General features: G+C 39.9%; 2 protein-coding genes across 2 annotated transcripts in view; one reads left to right on the top strand and one right to left on the bottom strand.

Annotated features, from left to right (window-relative positions):
* flt4 (fms related receptor tyrosine kinase 4) overlaps window positions 1–2,366 on the top strand; it is a 42,105-nt gene extending 39,739 nt beyond the window's left edge. The window contains exon 30 of the mRNA XM_027279798.1: window positions 715–2,366. Within this exon, the coding sequence (XP_027135599.1) occupies window positions 715–946 (232 nt within the window). The 3' untranslated portion in view covers window positions 947–2,366. The remainder of the gene's footprint in view (window positions 1–714) is intronic.
* On the bottom strand, window positions 2,191–21,529 carry ergic1 (endoplasmic reticulum-golgi intermediate compartment 1). The gene is made up of 10 exons (XM_027279803.1): window positions 21,336–21,529; window positions 13,588–13,649; window positions 10,225–10,297; window positions 9,635–9,729; window positions 7,318–7,442; window positions 6,573–6,677; window positions 6,410–6,470; window positions 6,028–6,128; window positions 5,135–5,257; window positions 2,191–3,506 (listed from the first exon to the last, which is right to left on the bottom strand). The coding sequence occupies exons 1-10, from the start codon at window positions 21,353–21,355 to the stop codon at window positions 3,399–3,401; spliced, it is 873 nt and encodes a 290-aa protein (XP_027135604.1). The 5' UTR covers window positions 21,356–21,529; the 3' UTR covers window positions 2,191–3,398.
* Between the last annotated feature and the right edge of the window lie 2,963 nt (window positions 21,530–24,492).

The following is a 24,492-nucleotide window of genomic DNA, read 5'->3' as shown; positions in this document are numbered from 1 at the left end:
ACACGTCTAATAAAGCGTGGGCTCGCCTCACCTCTGGCTATTTTTTTAACCACCTTAAGAAACCTGTCGGTTTCTCGTAGCTTGTAAACATAAAAAAAATATTGAACAAGAAACATAATCAGCTTTTGTTCTGAAGTTTGCAAGTAGGGGTAAAAGTGAAGGATTTTTTATCTTTCAGTCAAAATGAGGTTAGTAATATTTGTCATTATCAAAAATAACCTGTAAAGTGTCAATACTTTCTGACTCCTGTGGCTCTCTGAAGATCTAAATCTTAAAAAAAAAAAGAGTCATGAATATAGAGTTCTTTTTAAAAAATTTTTACTAAAGGTTAAATTATATATCGCAGCAACCCACAGGGCACCGTGGTGTTTTACAAAGTCACTGAAACAGAACGTCGGTGTTTATGTTAGGGACTATTCTCAGCTGTGGATTTGATGCCCTCATATTTATAGCAGCAGGACGGTGTGTGTGTGAGATGGACTGTAGATAAACTACAGTGTCCATGTTTATTGTAATGAAGGAAAATGTCAGCCACAACAATGGTGTGGCTCATCAATGTGTTTTAAATAGTTTTTGGACAACAGTGCAGCTGAAGGTTACAATGGAATAGGATATATCAGTCTTTGGTTACACAGACAAAACTTGTTCATTGTTTGTTGACAATAAGGACATACTATGGATTTTTTATATATGTTTTCTATCTTCTATCCACAGTCGTATAAGCAGCAGCAGCAGCACAGAGCCTCTGACAGCCTCCCATGGTTCCCTGGGTCGAAACGGTGGCGGTGGCGGCGGCGCCGGCAGCTCTAGGCACCGTCCCAACTTCTTCAGTCAGCTGTCAGGACAGACCTTCTACAACAACGAGTACGGGCATCTGTCCGAGGATGGCTTCTGTGACTTCTTCTCCTCGCCCGATGCCCCGTGCCTGGCCTCCTCCAATGTGTAATCTCACCAAAGATGCAGCCCGAGAGAGCGGAGAGGGTGGAGGAAGTTGTGTAGGGCTTAGTAACACCCCTGTATTGACGTGTAACAAGTCAACAATGTATTAATAAAGATCAGGTTATAGATCCTTATGAGCATCATCTCAAAATCCTTCCTGTCTCCTCTCGGGCTGCTGCCTCAAAACAGACTGAGCTGTATGTGACTCGAGTTCCTTTAATAAGCCACTGGGTGGCAGCATTATGACAAAAACAAGTATTTTCTATTCATACGTTTATATTTTTATCTTTTATATAGACAGAGTATTCTTCTTTTATTTGTACAAATTATGACTCATATGGGAAGAAATAAAGACATTTATCTTCTTCTCATTCTTTTCTCTGATTTATATACGAAGCCAGAGCTGTCATTATTCCACTTAAATACATGTTTTAAGAGCAAATCTGCATTTGTCATGTTGTGACAAATTACAGGTTGAACAGCGGACAAGAGCCATGAGCTCTGTGATGGTCCGTGGAATACACCAATCAAGCTGACGGGCAGATATTTGTGGATCTTTGTCATTTGGTGGTGGAGGTGGAGACGCTTGGATACGCGACACAGCGAGCAAGGAATAAGTGACGGAAGTAAACAGAGGGATCATGTAGGGCGAATAAAAGAGTGAGTCACTCTAAGCACCTCTTATCAGAGCTGGACGTAAGCATGATGACAGCCGTGGCTGCTTAACACCCTCTTACATGCTTACATCACATGCTGCCAGCTGAGGGAAACGAGCAGGTTTCTGGGTGCAAAGTCCATCCTTCATAAAACACACAAAACGACAGACACCAGATATCAGGTGAAGTTACAAAGAAGTGCAAAGTTCCCCTTTTCGGCTCCTTTGAAATATTTGCTGATACGGCTTCCTGGAGAAATTTACGTAAACAAGTTCAGGTGAAAAAGAGTTCAAGTGCACACCTTTGAACTGAAATTGTCTTTTAAACCAGTGGCTCACTTCCTTATGCAACCTTAAGAACTTGATTACTTTAGCTTTGATTTGTGAAATCAACAGATTTTTTAGGCCAAAAATATAAAAAAAAATCTTCTTCTTAGTTTAACCTAATTTTAACAGATGAGTATTCCCTTTGAGATTAAATCTTTAATAAAAGGAAAAGATTTAAAAACCAAAAATAAAAGTCAGTAGACAGTAACAGGTAGACTGAATTACATTCAGCTCATAAAAAAACCCTGAAGACACGGCGCAAACAACAGTGATTTCTATGGTACCTTTACTTGAGGAACGCATAGCATTACAGAGTAATCTGAGACAGAAGAGGAAATGAATAACCTTTACAGTAGAAAGACCAGTTCTGTGGGCTCCTGTGTGATTATCACTGTCCTTGATCAGAGAGGTCTTTTATACAACAGTAAAAAAAAAAAAAAGAAAATGAGGAAAAACATCTTGGCCTACAAGTCCTCTCCTTACACACACACACAAGAAAATGTTCTTTAGAATGTACAACAAGTAAAAAAAGCCACATAGTGTGTAAAAAAATCAACTAAATTAACATTTCTTTAGAAATAAACAAAACAAGACATTATATTCTTGTCAATCATTTGAATGCTAGGCCCTAGAACAGCTCTGATGAAATATTTGGTATAAATGCACTGAAAGATGAAAAAAATGAACACAGTATTGAAAAAAAAGTAAATCTACAAAATGTACTGTAAGTTTTAACATGCATGAGAGAGACAGATGGACACATGATGATAGACCTGTATGGTGGGACAGTAAACATAAAAAAGGCACAAAGTTTGAATAATAGAAATGAAACCGATGTGTGAATTACCAAAATACTTCAGAGTTCAGCTCAGTCTACGCCACACACAGCACTGGCTCATAACCCAGAACTCCTCCTAAAATTATCATTCCCTTTGGCGCTGGTTTAATTCATTTAAACAATCAGACCATACGCCTATTTCTGTAAATCATCCAGTTATTTACTGTTCCCCATGATTGAACACGTGGAGGTACCAAATTTAAAAAAGAAAATGAATATCAGCACAATTATCAGCAATTTCTTTTTTTACTTCATTCTAAAACAAAATCAGACGTAGCCTTCAAAAAAAACAAAACACACACATACACACACACGAGCTGAACCCTGACACTCAGTACCTTAAACTTCATCCCCACGGTAACAAAAGAGCACCCATCTCCTCACCTGACACCGAAGACGCAGGAAGCGGACATGTGATAGTCAGCGTCCACACGTCACCAGAGCACACGGAGCCTGAAGGGGGCCTTAAGTAACTGAGACGTAGTGCTGTAGCCTGGTAGTTAGATCAGGTGCCCGGAGCCGCTTCATTGGTCACTGTGATACAATCTCAAAAAAGGAAGTCGGTTCGGGCTAGGGTTGGATTTAGCTAACAGGCTAGCACTTATAAATAAGATGCGAGGAGGGGTGGGGGAGCAGGACTCATGACATTTTTCCTATCTGGATCTTCTTCCAGGCTTCTGAAGCGGTGAATATACAGGAATCGATGATTCCTGCGACCGTGAACGTCCCACCGACGATGGCACAGATCTACGAGCAAACAAATCACAAATCAGCCCCACTATTAAAAATCAACATTATCTGCTGTTTTTTTTTATTCGCGTTCAATCATAACTCCACATTACGCCAACATCTCAGAATGTGCTGGAAACCAGCAGAGATCCGTGCTGCAGCTTGACTCACAATCTTGAGCCGTGAGTCACCATCACACTATAAAGCACAGTCATATCCTACCCGTGCCTAAAGTCATGATGAACCTAAACAACACAAAAAGACAAATAACGGGGTAGCTCATCAGCCAAGCAGCCAATTTAATCCTGACCGCATTATCAGTCAGCAGGAAACTTTCCTGATGAGGTGGATCGGGCTGAGCCAAAAATTCCTCAGCGGACATGTCAGGTGGAGAGAGGAGGCAGTGGATGATGAAAGGAATTCAGGAAGTGAAACAAATAGCTTTTTTATCCAGGTTAGAGAAACAAAAAGAAAAGATTTAGAGATAGCTTTTAGAGGTGCTGGTGGGTGTCTGGACACAGCTATGGCAGCTGTTTCTTCCCGTTTCCAGTCTCTATGCTACACTGCTGGCTGAAGCTTCATATTTATCATATAGGTATCAATCTTCTCTCAGAAAGAAATATCCCAACATTTCAAGGCTTCTAAAACCAAGAAAGGAAAAAGAAGAAACCTAAAATTATTAAAGTAAAAGGTGAAAAGTATTTCAGAGAGACACACTGTGCTCCGTTTTCTACTCAAAAAGTAGTACTTGGATTAACTGACAACAACATGGGAGCAGAAAAACAAGCTGTAAACACACAACACTGAATTTTTATCAGCTTATAAATGTCTTATGGCGGACATGAAAGATAACAGTTTGGTTTTATCACATTGAGCAGTGTTCAGATTGACCTGGGTGTTTCCACCCTCTGACAAAAGTTCAATTTTTGCTCTGTTTTGGTCTCCTCCAACTCCGCTTCATGCTTCTCTGTGTTCACCAGCTAGCCTATAACTTTGTCTGTCTGCTTTTTGTTGTTGGACAGCTATAGTGCACAGGGGATTTTTCAAAGCCTTTTTTTACAGAAAAGTGCTGCCTGGTGAAAACAGGGTTGATAATAATGTACCAAAAGAATAATATATATTAAAAAAATGACCTGAAAGATCCTAAATAGCTCGGTAGAGCTGACGGGAACGGCAGAATTGGATAATTACCAATGACTTTCATGTGAGACTAATTTTTTCCAGTGTAAATAGGGAAAAAGAAAAGGTTGGCAGAGACCAAACCGGAGCTAAAAATGAGTAAATATTGGACTTAAGTTCGTCAGGTGGACTCAAACACCAAATTCCAAATGAATGCTAATGTTACTCTGTTTGTGCTGGATGCGTAAATACACGTCTAACTTGCTGACAAGTTAACAAACAAATATTAACTTAAAATGGTGATAATGACGTCAGACCTGTGTTTGAAGTTTGTTTCCAAGTGGCTCAAAAGATCCCAAAAAATCAGTTATTGTAGGTTAAAACCTAAAAATCACAATTTACACCGTATTTAAGACCTTTATAACGACTAAAATTGACTTTATTTTAAGTCTCTTGTTTTTTTTTTTAAAAGACTCTCTGCCAAAGAATGTTGGTTCTGGCACAAGTGCAGAGTACAAGTTACTCACCGATGTGATGAAGCGGTAGAAGGGCTGTCTCCTCTCTGTGTACTTGACTGTGATTGGACTGAGGTCGTATCGGAACCAGATGGCCGGGATGATCCTTCCCGTGTGGCTGTATGCAACATATTCCTGTGTGTGTGTGTGTGTGTGTGTGTGGGGAAAAAAGAGACACCATGTTACAAACGTGTTAGGAGTTTTAGACCTTGGCTTGGTGAGAGAAATCGATTTAATCAACAGTGAGTTCAATTGTTGTAGAAACTAATTCAGAGCAATCTGTGATTTCAATCTCAGTCCTTGTGGTGACAGTGGCGTTTGTGAGTCATTACAGGATTGGTTTCAGATAAAGTCACTCAAAAGTCATGAATGATTCATTTCAAATGAATCTTGGCTCAATAAAAGTGATAAAATAGGCGTGTGGAGATTACAGTGTGTTGTGAATCATTGTGTGATGACACGGATATCAATGAGTTTATATAAATCACATTTCTGCAAAAAAAAAAAATCCATCACCTAAAGTATAAACGTGACAGTATTAATGAATTTAACTTGGAAAAATTGCACTCAGCTGGACCTGTATTTGTGCTTTGGCAATGAGTTTTTTTGGAATATTTCACACAGGCCCTCATCCTGCTCCATTCACAGCTGACCTGCATTGTTATTACTCCAAACTCCAAAACCAGCTGTCAGTCAACTCAGTTCTGAGAAATGTGTTTATGGTTTGTTGACATCTAAGGGAGCGTTTCCAGTCACCAGGGGTGAGCTTTCACTTCCGGTCAGTGCACAAGTTAACGCGGCAATACATGCTCCGGCCATATGTCGTGCCGCTTCCACAACAAGTGCAAAAACAACATATGACACAGAGGTACGATCGAACGGGGAAAGACGGATAATAGCAGCACCTTGTTGGCTACCGTGTACTGGTAGGAGAACCTCTGTCTGCCTGATAGGTCTTCGTACACTGTTGGAACAATCTTCAGTATGTAGTCATGTGAGGCGAGAGCTGCAAAGAGAGAGAAACAGTTATTTTAATAAAGAAAAAAAAAAAAACATCTGTCTTCAGTGTCCAAAAATGGAGGTAGTTTTGTTAATGACGCAACCAGCTGGAGAGTTTCCATCTGAGGTGCAGTGTCAGCTGCAGTGAATCATGTTTCCACTTCGTTTGCATGCAATAGCAATCCGCTAGGAGTCTCACTTCATTTCCATCACTCTGTGTCAGGAAGCAGCCTCACATAAATGTCACATAGCGGCTACGATGAGTAAATGTGCCGCGTGCATACGTACGATTAGACGCCAGCCTGTCAGCCCCTCCTAACGCGTTGAAGGCTCCTTGTACCTTTTGTACCTGCGTGACAAAAAGAGAGGTCAAGACGTGGGCGTTAGCGTCCACACTGCCGATACTATCTGTGCACATTTTCTTTTTCTTTCAAAGTGGATTTTTAGTGACCTGTAGCTTCTCTCCAAAGGCCAGCTTGTGGATGGTGTGGGTCATGTCAGGGCTTTGGGGCTGCGCTGTAGCACTGTGTGTCGACACATGGAAGTTTCCTGGTACCTTTTAAGACATAAACACACACACACACAGCTGGGTAAGTTTGTGTCAGTAACCCCTCCAAGCACCTGCAGCACATTTAGTTAACTAATGACTGAGTGACCAATGAATGAGTGTGAATACACACACACAGATCGTCGGAAACTTAAATGGTCCTCGACTCCGGAAGAAAGATCTACCCACTTTAACACGTTCCACATATTTTCGAAATATTCCACAACGCAGGAGCGTTAAGCGTACAACCTCTGGGTTAATCATTTTAAATGGAAAGTGTGACGTACAAGTTGGTGGCAGGACAAAACAGGCCTTCACAGGGCCCAGACTATACTGTCAGACGTAACTGAAGCCGATCCCAGCGCTCTTCTATTTAACATAACTCATTTTAGACAGGAGGGGGAAATCGGGTCGCCGTAGTTGGTCTCAGGCAGCGTCTCTCGCCCTCTGTTTAACTTGAGCCTGAGACAAATAAACAACACATAGTCCCACAAAGTATCAGGCCTCTTAGCCGATCCATCATGATGTAATTACTGGAAGCAGACTTTTGGCTTTATCCAAAGTGGGATTAGCCACATAAAACAGGTAATTCATGCCGTGTGGGTGGGTCCGTTCTTTTTCTCCACTCTACTGTGTGATGAGGGCTTACTTTGTTGATGGTGAACTCGCCCTCAAAGCGACACCCGTCACCCTGGTTGAGGGGAATCTTCATCGAGTTGTCTATGTGACCGACCTCGTGGCGACCCATCTCATCCTGGATGTCCAAACCCACCACTGAAAAACACAAGGAGGACACACCGGAGCGGATTTAAAGATACGGCAAAGAAGGAAGATCATAAACCAAAATATTATTCTGCTGGTTATTAACTTTAAAGGTTAATTCATCTCTTAAATCATTTTAAGTAAAAAAAAACACCAACCTAGGACAGGAACTAACATTTTTTTCAGGATTTTTTCATGATGATTTACAATTTATGAATATTTTTTGATTCATTGATTAGCTTTAGTGACTACTAATCCAAAAGATGACACAAATAATGCAAACACATTCAAATTCACAGTGATATAACACACACAGGGCAGCAAATCCTAACAACTGAGAAGCAGGAACCTGAAGAATGTTTGATTTTTCTTTCCTTTGATTAATGATTAATCGTTTATTCAGAATTGCTCTAAACCAAGAATTTGCTTTTTTTTCTCTGTTTTGTGGGATAATCTCGATCTTTATTTTGGGGCTTGTAGCCACAAAATGAAACACTTAATCAGTCGTTCGCTGCGGCTTTATCGTTTTGGGACAGTTAAATAACTAATCAAGCTTTTTATTATTAACAGTGGAAAGGAAAAAAAAAGGAATCACTGCAGAGTGTGACCCACAGAGTAAACACACAAAGTCCAAACAGACCACCTATCCTGCCCCGTTGGCCTCTCAGTCTGTGTTTTTCCATCTAGTATACACCGACTCCCCTTCTGTGGGCCGCCATGTGTTGGCACACTGGCAGTGGCCTATTTTCAGAGCCTGCCTGTGATGCACGTTGGCCAGCAGTGCAGAGAGAGAGAGAGATATCTGCCGGATCTGTGCTAAAACTTCTACATGCCGTCTGTCTGACCTTTGACATTCAAGACAAGTTCAACCCCTCGCCCCTCCTCGGCCCCTTTATCCAGATCTCAAAATACAGTGCACAAATATAAGTAAAGTCCGACCACTGTGAGCGCGTCTCAGCTGCTCGGTTCTCCTTTTTAAGACATTTAGGCCTGGAAGTGTGCTCATGTGAAGTGGCTCAGGAGTGGGTGGCGGAGGGGAAATTATTATAAGGTTATTACACGCAGTTATGCTTTTCCATGAAGTCACAAATTAAGACCTGGCAACGCGTAAAGGTCAGTGAAGGGAGATTCTGTTTAACTCCGGAACAGCACAGCAGAGCAAAGCAGATCAATAGTGAAAAGGGGAAAAAAAAAAAGATGGACATGCCAGCTTCTCCATGATGAAATGATTTACCCCTCCAAGTAAATCTGTAATGGATGACAACCTGTTTGGAAAATAAACTGGTGTACAATATTAACTCGCTGGGAGAATGGCTGAGGAACATTTCTGCTCATTACATGCAGCTGCAGTGTTGTTAGACCAACGTGTTCGAGCTGGTATTTAAGAGGGCCCCACATTTTTGTGCAAAAAAAAATAAATCTGCAAATAAACAAAACCACCATACATGCAAGCATCAAGAGCTTTAATTGGAAACGGCCTTTGTTTAGGCATGGCATGAGTGAGCTCCGAACACATGGCCGACAGCTGCGCGTCCGCATGCCAAAGCCTCAATCACACAAATCTGGGCTTCATTTTTCACACAAGCGTTTATTAGCTTTGCCATTTTTGGATATCGTTGGGATCCAGTGAATGTGTGTTTTCTGTGCTGCCCGAGCCTCACCAGTGTGTGTGTGTGTGTGTGTGTGATTTGTCACTGTGGCATAGTTTCTGACGGGAGTCATGAGGAGCAAATAACCAGTGACTGCTCTCTGTTCTGGCAAGCTTCAACCCGGGCCTGCCCACTTCTCTGTGACGCTGAAGCGCAGCAACTGAGCCACCGGAGGCAACGGGCCAACAGAGGCAACTTCATGTCAGACTCGGATCACGGGTGTGTGGCAACATGAGATCAAATGGAGGCGATACGGGTCGGGAGGCTGGCCTTAAATCTTGGGTTATCTAGGGGAATGCCACGACATAGCCGGGTAAACAAACCATTATCAAGTTTTAAGTCTGCTTCTTTATCTACCGCATCATTCATCTTTTGCCAATATGCTGTGTTAGATGATTAAGTGAATTATGATATCACCTGAGGGGGAACCAAGTGTAATAAAAAAAAGGAAAGGAGGCCATAAACAATGTCAAAAAGAAAACATAGAAACAGAAGGTGTAACTCAAAGAGATGTGTATATATGTATATATATGTATATATTATGTATATACTCACAATCACAGTGTAAGTTTGGCAAACTGATGTTTAAACTCACTTCTATCTTCCCACCACTGTCTTTATCAGGATCATCCACATATAGTTCATTTACGCTGCGATGGACAGAACAGAGAAAGAGAAGGTTAGACGAGCTGAAACTAAAACGAAAAGAAAGTCAAAGACAGTCGGTGTTCTCCTCCCACATGTCCCTCATATGCCGTTTTAACAGCTGAGGATTCATCTTCTTCCCAAATTGAAAGGAAAGTGCCTTTGTGTATCTCTGTCATTGTAATTTCCTTCTTGTCACATCCCCAACCCCAAGTCATCCCTTATTACAAGCCGTTGACGCATGCACAAAGCTAATTTCCTGTATAAAAAAAAAAAAAAGAAGTCTGTTCATTGGTTACAACATGAACAAAGCAGAACACAATCATAACGGAGGAAATTGACATTCATGATTAAGTTCCCCTGTCTCGTATGTTTCAGACAGAAGGTCCTGTGCCTGTGTGGCAAAAAAGGAACGGCCCTATAGATTATAGTGCGTTTCAGCTACAGGATATTACAAGACACACGTTGGTTACTCGGAGATTTGAAGCTGTGATACCTACATTTCAGTGGCTATGAATCCCGTCAGCTCAGACAGGAAGAGGAAGAGTATGAAGACACAGCACAGAATGGAAACTGTGGAAAGAGGAGGAGAGAGAACATGTTAGAATGACTACTTTGTATAAAACTTAAGCCACTGTTGATCTTACGTTTGTCAAATTAAATCTCAGATTACACCAGCGTTTCAAGGGATGATGAAAAACCAAATGAGCCAGACTGTTCCGGATCCTTTAGGAATGGCTGACCTAAGATACTGACATTAAATGAAATCACAGCGGCCATAAAAATTTTCCCTAAATAGCTGTTTAACCGATGATGTGAAGCCTGCCCATTACGCAGGTTTTCAAAGTCCCTGCTTCACTAATTACTCATTAAATACCAGCACAACAGGCAACCATTACAGCATATGTGCTTTGAAAAAAGGTGAGCTCATGCTATGCAAATCATCCAAACAGCTCATTCTAGGTTTCCTTAGACAAACTCACACACTGACAGTGACCCAAACCAAACATGGCTTCTACAAACACAGAGACAGAAACCAAATTAGGAGCATTAACCTTAAAAAAATATAAGTAATCTCACTCAGTTTGAGTCTTAAAAGGAGAAGTGGCCAGGCTGCCTCATTTTATGTGTAAAACTAATCAGCCAAAGCGTCATATTAAATGTCATCAGGTGTTTACTCAGATAAATATGGAAGGAACTGATCTGTGTCTGCGCAACTGTGGTCTATCTGGTATGGCGAGAGGCCGGGTCAGAAAGCTCTCGCTCAGCAGGTGAGGCATGTTTACGTGGCAACTGTGTCCTAGGATCACAGTCACATGACCTCGTGGTTGGCAAACCTGCGGTCGGTGGAGGCTTTACATAAGGTAATGTTTAACCAACAAACAATAGGGAGTGTCGCTATGACACATAGGTCGCCAATTCAGGTTCATCAAAAGACTTGTACAGTAATACTTCCCGGTCTTCAAAGGGCGCAACACTGGAACGGGATTACTAAAGATCAGAGTAATGGGCTGCCACTGATTTAAACCTCAACAGCTCCGCAGTGGAAAAACTGACACCAAAATGATTTACAATACTTCACAGGAGTGGTTTTTATTTAAACTCTAGCTCATCCTTCCCAGTGCCCACAAAAGGGATGAAATGGGCTCAAAAGTTGCTTCATTCTAACAGAGAGGAAGCCCCCCCCCCTCTCTCTGTCTTCATAGCAGTGACACAAAGAACTACAATAACACCGTGAATCAGACGGTGACATCCGAAACTAGTCCTGCTTTTTTTTTTCGCAATCAGATGTTCTATTTATTTTTGGACAGCACGTGGCTCATTTTCCACACAGACCGCATACAAAAATGATTTTTCCTCAGGAATTTTTTCGATCGGCACAGTTGGGACAAACAAATATTTTGACGTAAAAATCAAACAACGGGTTGATATATTATGTCCAAAGCTCCAGAGACCACCGAGGCCTAAGACAGAGGTACTCTTCACAGTAGAAAAACCTAAAAAGAAAATTGAACTCAAAGGAATGTGGGACTAAAACAGAATAACAAAAGCAGCACAGGGTCAAACATTTGGCCTTTTGTAAAAAAGGGGGGGGGGCGTCTGTTTCTGGTTCCCTCTGAACCGCACAAGCTGAAATGTGGGTTGACCTGCCATGGGTAAAGCAATAACAGTTGTCTAATATCCAACGCAATGCCCTCACTCACCCTCCCAGACAGTGGATGGCGACAGGAAGGGTGTTGATTGTGAACAGGAAGAACTTCCATCCATTTCCTCATGGGTGGAAACTGTGCGTATATCTTTAGCAAGTTCCTCGCTGTCATCCAGGAAAGTGTTTCAAATCTGTCTAAATCTGTTCACTGCCGAGTGACGGCACCGCTCACGCTGCGTGTCATCAGTTTGATGATTTGGAGTTGACATTCTGCTTTACCGTGCTCCGTATCATCAGCTGACCAATGAATAAGCGAGACTAGACAATATATGCGGAGTCAAAAATGTGTCATCGAGTGCTTTGTCATCAATCAAACAGTGAATAATCAACACAATCCCTGATTGCACAATGATTTTTTTGGTGACTGGCAGAAAACAACTCATGACCTGACAGGAAAAACATTTAGATTACCACCGATGACTTCTCAGGTGCCTGTGGCTATGAAGGAACATGATCATTAACATTCTTACCATACTAGCTGTGTTAAAACAGGTACGGCCCCGTGCTGAATGACTCTATCAGGACGTACCTCGGTGCTGGGACAGGCAGGTACATGAATAACAGCTGTCAACTCCTCCTCCTCTTCCTAAACTATTGCTCGATACATCCACCGCCCTAAGAAGTGCCTGGTACCACTTTCCATTTACCTTCTAATGAAAAGTCTGCATGTAAACCTCTGCAGGTATGCTAAATACTACCTCTTAAGTTAAGTGTAGACAGTTGAAATGAATGCAAACAAACAAAAAAAAAAAACATGTCACTTTTCCCATCACACAACAACAATACAGAGGAATCAAAGCAAAATGTTACCATAACTAAATCATCAAATGTTCATTATTAAAAGGGTTAACAGAAACATCTAAACAAATAATTTGACATCTTGGGTACATTCACTCTCAGATTTAGCACTCTCATGTCAAAAGTAGTAAAGATAAAATCATCTAAGCAGCTCCTCTAAAGTTCACCAATTAACACAATATATGATTTTGTTTAATCGACAAAACAAAAACAACGTCTAAAAAATGACAAGCTGTGGTTTTAATGTGACGCTACAGCCAATAGCAAGTTAGCTGAGTTTAGCCCAAATTTAACCTGATTGGAAACAGTCATCAATCTGAGCATCCACACCAATAAAGCCAATTAATTGACACGGTTTATTACAACCAGTCATTTCTATTATTAAGTTTGGAGTCAACTATTGAGTTGATGCTGTTAAGTTACAGCTGTGTCCAACAGTTTTCAGCTAAGTTAACCATCTACAGGTATATATATATATATATAGTTTCATATGTTATACTTATTAACATGCAAGTTTGTGGCTGAATGTACCAGCTGTAATTCTATATATTTTATTTTTCTATACATTTTCACACATAAACAATTTCCCCGCGGGGATTAATGAAGTATTTCTGATTTTGACATTAAACCCTCAGGCATTTATTTTAATTCACTACTTAAGGACAAAAATGTAAATAGTGACGCATGAGCGTCATTTATAGAAGCAACATTCAGGATTGACGTATGCATATATCAACAACTGGACAACTAGATCTTGATTAAACAAGATGACCAGATAAAAAAAAGAAGAAGAAAGAACAACCAAAAATAGAAGCTCATAGTTCGAGCTTGTTGTCGTGCTTTAAGGACTACTCACTGAAAGCTCCTGTGTATGTGGGCTGGGTGAGATCTTTTGGCACTTTCCTGTAGATATCGAATCTGGAAAAGAAGAAAAGAAAAAAAAAAGAAAAAATGAGGAAAGTGGGGTGAGAAAGAAAAAAAAGAAAATGTAAACACTACGTGCTGAGAAAAGAAGCACATTCTGTACCCATAAGACTGTGCAATATTACAGAAGAGTGCTGGAATGTTAGCTCTGGACCAACGCCATTACACATTACAGGTCCAGACAGCCAGCCGCAACACACACACACACACACACACACACACACACACACACACACACACACACACACACACACACACACACACACACTTTTTACAGGGTTACACCTCTTCCGTTCAATGTGTGCTCTCTAATTCTGACCTGACTTCAACAAAAGGTCTCTGACACTCTCTGACATAAGACACAAGAAAACACAAAGCCAACATAAACACACACACACACACCAATGAAAAGAGACACAAGGAAACAGGAACCAGCTTCAAATGATACAGTTTGATCCTCTTGGTAGTTAAGTGGAAGTAACCAGCACAGTTACTCTGATGCCAGCAGGGTAGGATTCAGTTTGACTTGACCCAGACTGCTGATTTATTCTGATCTAAATCTCCAGCTTTTGCTTAACAACTTGAATATTTTGAGAAAAAACAAACAGACCGTGTGCAAATCAGTAAATCATGTGAAATACTCTTGTGTTGTTGCCTATTTGAGCCGAGAAGGAGAAGAAGAAGAAGAAGAAGGGGGGGTGCTTCTGCTGCTGCTGCTCAACACCAAAACTATTTAGATTCATGAGTTCTTGCGCATGTCCTTTTTGGGCAGTGAAACATTTTTCGACCCCAAACTTCCATCGCTGACTGTCCTTAACCCCACCTACTCCCTCTTCTCATCTCACACTTCACTCTCTCTTCCAAAAACACTCACATCTGCTCACATTTTCTTCCACTGAGAGCTGCCAGTGAAATAATTACAGCTGATGCAATGCAGGGTGGGGGAGGAAGTAGCAGGGAGGGCTTCCTGTCCAGCACCGACCCTGTCGGTTCTCTTGTTTTGCCTCAGCTCTGGCTTTCACTCCTTTGTTTTCTTCCCTGGACTCTGAACACCTCATCCAGGCCGCCCCCCCTCCTCCTCCGTGTCTGTCACTCTCTTTGATCCACATCCATCTCTAACTTCCTGTTCCCATGTCCTATTAGTATTAGATCATGTGCTAATAGCTGACCTGGCAGGATATATAGGGCAGCTGGGTGGAGTGGTGTAGCTCAGGGTGGGGTCGTTTTGTATCAGGTTTAGAAAAACTTGCACGGTGAAACGCTTCCTGAATGTCAAGCTCTCATGTCCTCTCCACCCAGAGAGCCTGACCTGACCACCAGAGAACACACGGCAGGTGGAGCACACTGATACACACCATTGTCATGTGAAAATCTCGAACGTCTAGTTTCATGCTTTCCAGCTTTCAGACTTTACTTTATTTCAAAGTGGAGATGATACATGACTCACGTTGTTACGGTAACTTTTTAAAGAGGGAACTCGTTTTTCGTTTTTTAAAACTCCAGCACGTGCCTGTGGTCACTGTGGAGTTTACATGTTTAGGAAATGTCACATATTTACTGTACATGCAACTATATGATACTGTAGGAGGGCTCTATGTGTGTGACTGCTGAGTAGTATAAGTATATGATACAATATGAATATGAATGTAGAAATAAATATAAAGCAAATATAATATAATTTTAATTCTGACATAATAGGTGGTACTCATAAATTCTGCTGAATTTGAAATTTAGATTTTTCATAGCACATAAACAGACAGACATATGAGACAGATATCACACAAAAACAAACTAATTTAATACACTTGTGTTTGTCTTTAACAGCATACTATATTCATTTTTACAAACTTAAATACACTCTTGACCTTTGAAGCTATACATTACGAGAACTAACTGTCCATATAGCACGGGGTTTTGAAGTCGACATCTAAGACCGGGTTATAAATAATTATAGAAATCCTCACTTCTCAATTTGTAGTATCACAAACACTGTATTTTTAGAAGTCAGTTTGCCACCGCTAAAAACAAATACGAGCGTGGAAACAACATGTCACGTGAGCCGCGATCTGACGCTACATGTGGGCTGTGAATAGAGTCGGATACAGCAGACAGTCTGGATATATCTGGACGCACAGACACGTGGTGTGATTTACACTTTAAAGTTTAGTGTGGAATAAATGAGTATGATGGCATCGCAGCACATCTTATAAGATTTACATTAGTATACAAATGCCACCATATTCCCTGACCATAGACTGATTATTCTCCTTTAATACGGTACTGACTGAATTGTAATATCGTGTTATATAAAATGGCAGATGATCTTCTGAACCCACTGGCAGACTGGAGTCGTGGCAGACCAAACGCTGTGTTACAGTCAGGCAGACCTGGCACACTAGCACTCTTGCACAAGCTGTCAATACTGACAGTTACACCTCATTGTGAGAAGCAAACATAAATTCATAAATTAATCTATTACAGAATTACTAATGGTTTAATTCAATAAATAACACATACAAACATAACAAATAATACAGAGATCAGCACAGATGTGTGTGCTATGTGAGGTTGAGACTAAAACAAGTGTTGACTTATGTCATGTTTGTTGCACCGCAAACAATATATATGAAAAATATATATAACTCACCTGTATCTATATACTGTTTACTGTGAAGTAACATCCTACTAAACCACCCTGTGTGTTGTTCTTGTTTACAAATTAAATTATTACTTTGGCGGCGATTTAACACATCAAGTACAGCATAATTTATATGACACCAGTTAAAAATGTGTGTTTAATTTATGACAAATAGGCTGACATCCATGTACTTGCGTTTAATTAAACCTAAATGTGATAAAGCGTGATTAAAACATATCATCATGAGTTGAAATATACTTTAATAAAACATTAATGTTGTCTTCTTTAAAGCATTGTAATACATGATTTAAAATGTGCACGTTTAAATTTTAACTACAACATTTTTGATAGACTCTCTATACTTATTTTTAGACTAAACAAGAACCCAGTTTCACTTAATTTCCTCCGCTCTGAACACTTTGTATTCATGAATATTAATGTTGACGTTTAAGAGTTCACCTCTCGGTCTATTGCTGATGTTTTGTAATTTTCCTGAATTACGGTCAACCCCTCTGCTCAGTCTTCTGTAACAGAGGCTCTGGGGTTTTGTGTTTAGTGAGTACATGGTGTACCCGCATCTTTCTGTTGAGTGCTTTTCAAGGAAGGGCTCTTACTAAATAAACGATATATCGTACACATGAGTCATAATGACTCTCTGTATATCTGAGTAAAGCCGTGTATCTGCGAACTATGGTTCTTCTTTTCACACATGATAATCACAAGATATTTTAATGTCGCTTTCAAGTAAGTCATCTGCCAGAAGTGTACGTCAAGTATCAAACGGCAAACGCCCATCACCATCAAGATTAAGCGATACGGAGCATCTTTTACTGAAGTGGTAAAGTCACCATGATCTAATCATCACGGGAGCAAACACACTACATCATGTGGTTTACCTAAACCAAACCTACGTGTGTCAATAAATGACATAATCTGAAAGTCAATTAGACTCGGGGCATAAAAGCCTCTCTGTTATTCACTCGTTCATGCATTCAGAAGAGACGCTGCGCAGTCATTCCGAATGAGGGGATCTTTATTATTAGGCGCTGACCTTTATATGTGCAGAAACAACATTACTGATGTAACACACAGAAAGTCGGTACAGGCCGGTTTCAGTCATTACATGTTATTGCCATTTTCTGTCATGTATCAATAAAGGAAAATATAAGAAGAGATGTGATGAACAACAACGTCAGGTTAGTCTTTAACTTAGCTGGAACACTAAGTAGGCCTCAGTGTTCCTGTGTGCAGATGTTAAAGGAAATGATTAAAATCAGTCCAATAATAATGTCTGATGTAAGGCACAGCAGAGTCACAGTTGTAGTCATCTGGCTTCTTGTCAAGTATCTTGATCAGTCAGTATGAATATGAGGTGGCAACCACATTTTTGGTTTCGGCAACCAAAAGCAGTTTGACCGATTTCAGTAAAATACTCAGTAAAGTAAAATCAAACAAAATATTGTTTATTTATTTTTGTATTTAAAAGCAGTCATCCTGTTTGAAACATTGCAGTTTGAGTCTGGATGTATGTTTAAAACAATATGAATATTAACTATATGAAATAGTAGTGATAAAAAATAAATACATTTGGATTTTAAAAGATGAAAAATTTAAATTCTAATAAATTAACTGGTCCCCCGAGACAGACTGAAACCTGGATATGGATGTACCATAAACCGGTTTTACAGCTGTGTTGTATGTTCACGATATAATACAGGGTTTATGCAGGAATCCTGAGGTTAGTTCACGATATAATACAGGGTTTATGCAGGAATCCTGAGGTTAAATTTAATACCTTCTAGAAATTGATAAAACCTCAACGCACTCAGTTGGAGCGGTGCACTGGGCATACTAGCAGCACAGAAATTTGATATTAATGGCTGCTCTCCCATCGAGTTGTCAGTCAACTGAACACTGTAGATAGATCCAACTTTGAGTTACGCTACTTGATATCTGCTAAAGAAATTACACAATGCCTAAAAGTTCATCACCACTCCACACGTCACCATGTTCTCTAATGAAGACATCAAGTATACTTGACCAGCAGTGTGTTACAGGAGTACAGCTGTTCTATTCACACTTTTCTTTTTTTGTCTTTTCAATTTAATTTTTTAGTCGATGAAATCAAACTTTTGTTTCTCCAGCAGTCAACCATGTACTGAACTTTTCAGTATTCAGTGATTTTGTACCGTCACACTAACCGCAAACTTCTTCTCGCGTTCACGTTACCATGATAACTCACGGTGCCGGAGGAGAGGGAGAGTTTTTACACGATAATGTCCGGACAAAATCCAGAGTAGAGTCATTGTTTCACACATGTAGCAACAACAGGAGACTCTCTGTGTCAGAGGAGTTCTCACGTGTTGACTTAACGTTACAAACTGTGGGTCACGCGCAGGCTTTAAACAATACCACTGGCTGTGTGACAATCTGCCAATAAAAAGACATGACCAATAAACATCACCCCACTCCTCGGGTATACATTGATTTCATAAATGGCCTCCGTGAACAATAAATGACGGAAATAGTGACGGAGAAGTCGCTACGGCAGTCTACGTAATAAATTCTGATGAACTTTTAACAAACAAACTCACGTGCTATTCTTTAAAAAAATAATACTTCACAATCAGACATTCTTAATATTTTTTAAGGGCCTTAATTTTCACTATGTTGATTTACTACCGTTTAATGCTTTTTAATACCCTGCGGACATCCTGTAATAAAGCATATATCACCTTTTTTTGTGAAGTAACATTTAAATTACCCTGTGTGTGAAATTATTAGACTTTTGGTGTAGATTTAACACACCAAGTACAGCATAATTTACATTACACTAGATAAAAATGTGTTTAATTTATGACAAATAGGCTGACATCCATGTACTTTTGTTTAATTAAACTTAAATGTGATAAAGCATTGTTAAAATATATCATCATCACTTGAAATATACTTTAATAAAATATTAATGTACCAAAACCAATTTAAAAAAAAGAAAATCACAGAAAATTTCTGGCTTCTCTTTCGACGGTAAGTCTAAAATATAGCCTAGTATTTATGATACTTTGATATTAAGGCAGTAGGATTCATTTTAAAGGATAAGTCTGAGGTGATAAAGTTGAAAACCAACAATCAACTGATTCGGATAGTGCAACAAGTGTCCAATGTATGTACACAAATCTAATGCGACGCTGAAACTGTCCTGTTAAAGTGATGTTATCGGTCCTCACTGAGCCTCTTGTAACAATGAAACTGTATATTTGTGAGACGTTTTTTAAAGCTTTACGTCTTCAGTTGGAAACAATGATGCATAATACTAAGAAAACACAATGTTGGTTTGGGTCTTTTCACAGGATTTGTTGACAATATGTAAAAAAGAATCCTTTAATATTTAATAGACAAACTGATGAGGCTCATATGTCATGGTACAATACAACGCAGCGTTCTGGGAATACACGCCACCATGGCTCATGGTGCAATCTACGGTAACCTCTGTTGTAACACACTCACTGTTCTGACTAACCACCCTAGTATTTCTGAATGGGCTACACCTCGATACAGCCAGTTAGTTTGTCAATCGAGCCATTTCTACATGTTGCAAGTCAGGTTTTCTATGATCAAGGCAACATGTCTAAGAAACGTATGACCACTCGGTAACCCAATGACACACCGGCTTTCACAGAAAGACAGAGGTCATACACTGTCATGGCGCAAACGAGGCTTACATCAGATCCTGTATGTTGCTAAAGTCATTCTGTCACCGACCATGAGGAGTTCAGATGTGTTATTTAGTGACACGACTGTCGATCATTTTCAATACTGGTGGTCACCAAGATGACTGCTAACGAATAGCTCGTTCGGTCTAACCACCAGCACGAAACCCAAAAATATTAAATCTATAATGATATGAAACAAGCAGCAAATTCTCATTGGAGAAGCTGAAACAAGGGATTAAAGAGATTAAATTAAATTATATATAATCAGGATTATTTTCATGTCTATTTGGACTGTGGGAGGAAGGCCCCAGCCGAGGTTTCGAACTTTCTTGCTGTGAGGCGACAGTGTTAAGCACTGCACCACCGTGCCGCCCCTTTATTTACTTTATCACATGCGTATTATTACATTCTATTCAATTCCTGTCAATAGATACTCCTAAATCTTACACGCTGGACCTTTAACACAATATCAATATACATACTATATATACTGTAATATCTAACTACCTCATGTACATAATAAAAACCTGCTGTATAAACCATGTTTATTTAATTTCAGCATCCTATATACACTTTTTATCTATACGTGGTAGTTTTATGTTTACCTGTCCGGCTCCTTGTTTTTTCAGCTGTACATCTATCTATCTCCTCATGTGTGGTCACCCCTAATTTGAAAGTATTCTTGGGTTCGGTGAAGTCGTGATGGTAACTAAATTAAACGACCTGATTGTTGCAGCCCTGCTACTTTAGATTGCTTTTTATTCACTGTCACTGGTGTGACAGCGTGACATCAGATCTGTCACTGGCCAAACTATGTGTAAACATCCTTTACTTTGATTAGGGTGTGCTCTATTGACACTTGTAGGTGTGACTATTAACTCTGTGCCTGGTTCAAAGAGTATCAAAGGGACTGCCTTTAGTCAGCTCTACTATTCACTGCATGGTTGTCACTGTTTGTGTGTATTGGGAGACATAGCTTTGATTTCTAACCCGCTCATCTCATTTGTTTAGTAAAACACACAGCTGTGCTGCTCACCATGCCCTTTGCACATATTAGGATGGATGTGGAAATCTGCACATGCGCAGGCAGAAACTCTCATACCTGAGCATCACCCCCACCGACTCAACAAACACCCTACACCCCTCTCTCTTACAACAATGTGGCCCATTCATTACCAAACATGAAACACTAGTGTCTGAACTTCGCTCATAAGTAGGAGACCCGTTAATTCATCCAGAGACTCGCAGACTGCAAACCACCCACCTACCCGCACCCGCCGCCGACCCCTTCGCAATGTGGACCGAAGTGAAAGAAAGCCCCGTACTCACCTCCTGACATCGAAAGGCATGATGTCTGCACGTTTCACACAGGGGGATTAGCAGACAAAGCTACAAATAAACCGGGGAAAGCATACAGCTCGGCTTCGGTGCTACCGGTTGTTCATCGGTACCGGGCTGACGTCAGCTTAGGACGCTTTGCAAAAGCCGATTGGCTGAGAGCGACGTCCGGTTTGCTCTGATTCTGCTTCCGCCGAGAGCGAGGCATCGTTTTTTATTCTGATATTTTTTAATTTGAGACACATAATTAACTCATTAATGGTCTGATGTTCAAAATATAATAAATAAATAACATAAACAGGAGGACAATTATGATTTTTAATCATTTTGTGTTGTTATATTGACTGAAAAAAGGCATTTTCTAGTCTTTATCCTATATTTTATTTACTTAATAACTTAATAGACCTACATATGTTTTACAAATGAAGAGTGAGTTATGAATGTTGTTCTATATTCATCAGGTTCATCCAGGGAACATGTATACAAAACATAAATGTCATGCGTTGTTACTTTTCATCCACAGTCCCTTGATGGTAATTACATTAAACACGATATAAATGTAGTCTTTATGAGGTGCCCTTTTAAAAATAATAACATATATATTTCTTTATCTAAATTTAAAAAAGTCTGTGTGTAATACATCTATTGTTCGTGAGCGGGTGTCATCATATAATAACATAAATTGACATATACTGTTAAAACATGCACAGATTACCAGCCCACAGTACATATATCCTCCAACCATAATGACAACAAAACATGGTAATTAAACCATCCATTAACCTGATGATTATTGTCTTTGTTTTTAAGCTTGTCTTTAATTGTTATTCTCTTATCCTCAGTGATGCTCAGTTGTGACTATACTCGGTGTGGTTTTTTCCCCATAAATGAATCATTACTTTAACCCTCCCCTTTTGGGATTTATAGGTATTATATGAACAAATAACCCATGGTTTATAACACACTATTATTAATGCATTTGTTACTGTAACTCCTGTGAAACCTGGTGCGACAGGTGATTGAAAATATAATACAAAACCATATGATATAGTTGTGTATCTGCTGACATCTACGTTACATGAAAGGTTGTCTCTTTGATTAATATAAAGTGTATTTTGAGTAACTGCGGGGTATTTTGGACCTGCAGTTTGTGTTTAGTTTGAGCTTCAGGGAAAAGATCAATTACATTTGAGGAATAATGGAAAGACAAATAGGAAATTAAATTATTGAGGAGATAGGTCTTTATGACACTAAAATGTGTTATTTAGCCCATATAGTAACTGCTTGTTTATGTGGCTACTACAACAACAGGTCATAACCCATGTTGCTATGTTGAAATCAACATCGTTGCCATGTTTAATTAAACTTTCCTTCTTACAGTTCTGTTGACCCCAAACACACAAACTACACTGTTTGACTGTCATAAAACGTAATTGTCTACAAAGAATTCATTAACATAGAGTACTTTTAATAAAATACAATTAAATAAAATAAGGTAACCAGGAAAGAAAAGTTGTGTATACGATCAGAATGGTTGATAGATGAGTTAATTATCACCAGACTCAACCTTCATGGTCTCGTTCATGTAAAGTATTTTGGATTATATCATCATCACATCCCAGAAGAACATGAAAATCCACGGACTCCTTCGGTTAAGGTTTTTCCCATGGCAATGTGTCTCCCCACAATGACATGAAACGAACATTTTTAACTCAAATAACGTGTCTTTCAGACACTAGAAGTCAGGACAGGCCCTGTGTTTTCCCACCGATGGCTCAGCTGTTGCCCGTAGAGACAATGACAGTAAACAGGCAGTCATGACAGCAAGTGACAGCAAGGTCGGACCAAAGGAAATGCCTCTCTGTAATCCTCTGTTTCACTTCCCTTTCTGGATGAGAGCAATGGTTGGTTACTAGCCATAATTATGGGAATCCAAAACAGAGCAACAAGTCAGACTCTATTTTCAGACCTCATTTTGAATATTGTGTCACACACACATACTGACAAACACTCTTTTTGTTTCCGGAAATGCACTTTTTGGTTTCACACTTGGTCTTTTTTGCTGGTTATCATGATCCTGCAACTTGAAACTAGGAAATTTTAACATGTGGGTTTATGTTTGTAGGACATTTTGGATAGCACCGATATCACAGGAAACAGTGGCAGCTGCTGTGAATAAATAAAGAAGGGAGAACTTAGAGGGGCTAGAAAACATTTTTTTTTCTACTGGAAATACACAATTGCTTCATCTGTACTTCTTTTTTTCACCTCTTCGTCGGGTGTCCAGTTTCTTCCAAAACCTCCAAAACATCACTTCCATCATGACTGGTGGGAAGACGCATTGACAGAGAGGACAAAATGTTTGGGTACAGAGTGTTTTCAGAGCTCCTCCCCTGTATAGTGTGTAACATTCCTGCTTTGTGGCATGTGCCTCACAGTTGACTCATCACACAGGAGTGTGAGCGCAAGAGTTTTTGCACTCTGTTGTGATTGGTTAAGTTTCTGTCCTTTAAGCTTCTCCTCCCATCCCCCCCTCTTCCTTTCTCAAATAACACATCTATTCTCCTGTTGCTTTGAAATAAAACAGAGGGTCAAGACAGAACGGATGCGGATTCGCCTCGCTGAATCCTTACCTGTTCAGGTGACAGTTAGGCGAGGATGACATCATGACCTGTATGCCATCCGGATCTTTTGAAGCTAGTTATAATAGCTTTATAGCAGATAAATGAGATGTTTCTGTCTGTAGTGCTGCTGAGCGTGAACTCAAAAGGGATTTTGATTGCGAGGTAATGTCGCAACACTGTACCTGTTTAGAGTAGACATTTGTTTCACAACAAACAACCCTAGCGTGTCATTGTTGTGCAGTTTCAACACACCCTTCTTGTCAGTGTATCCGTCAATAATGATTCTCCTGCTTCCTTATTATGACAGCATAGTTGCCCACTGTGAGTCAGCATGCAGCACAAACAAATCAAAAAGGGTTTCCCAGATTGACTGTAATCATGTGTGCTTTTTAAAATATACTCTAATATTTTTTTATGGGTTGGGTGTGGGGGGGACACCTCATCCATCTGTTTCAGTTCGGTCACAAAATGAAACACAACTGACAGGTCAAGGGATCTCCATCCGTCTTCCCGGTACGACCAGT

The sequence above is a fragment of the Larimichthys crocea genome, chromosome I, assembly GCF_000972845.2.
Source record: "Larimichthys crocea isolate SSNF chromosome I, L_crocea_2.0, whole genome shotgun sequence".
Classification (NCBI taxonomy): domain Eukaryota; kingdom Metazoa; phylum Chordata; class Actinopteri; family Sciaenidae; genus Larimichthys; species Larimichthys crocea.
The sequence above is the reverse complement of the archived record's forward strand: the minus strand, read 5'-3'. Positions and strand labels throughout refer to the sequence as shown.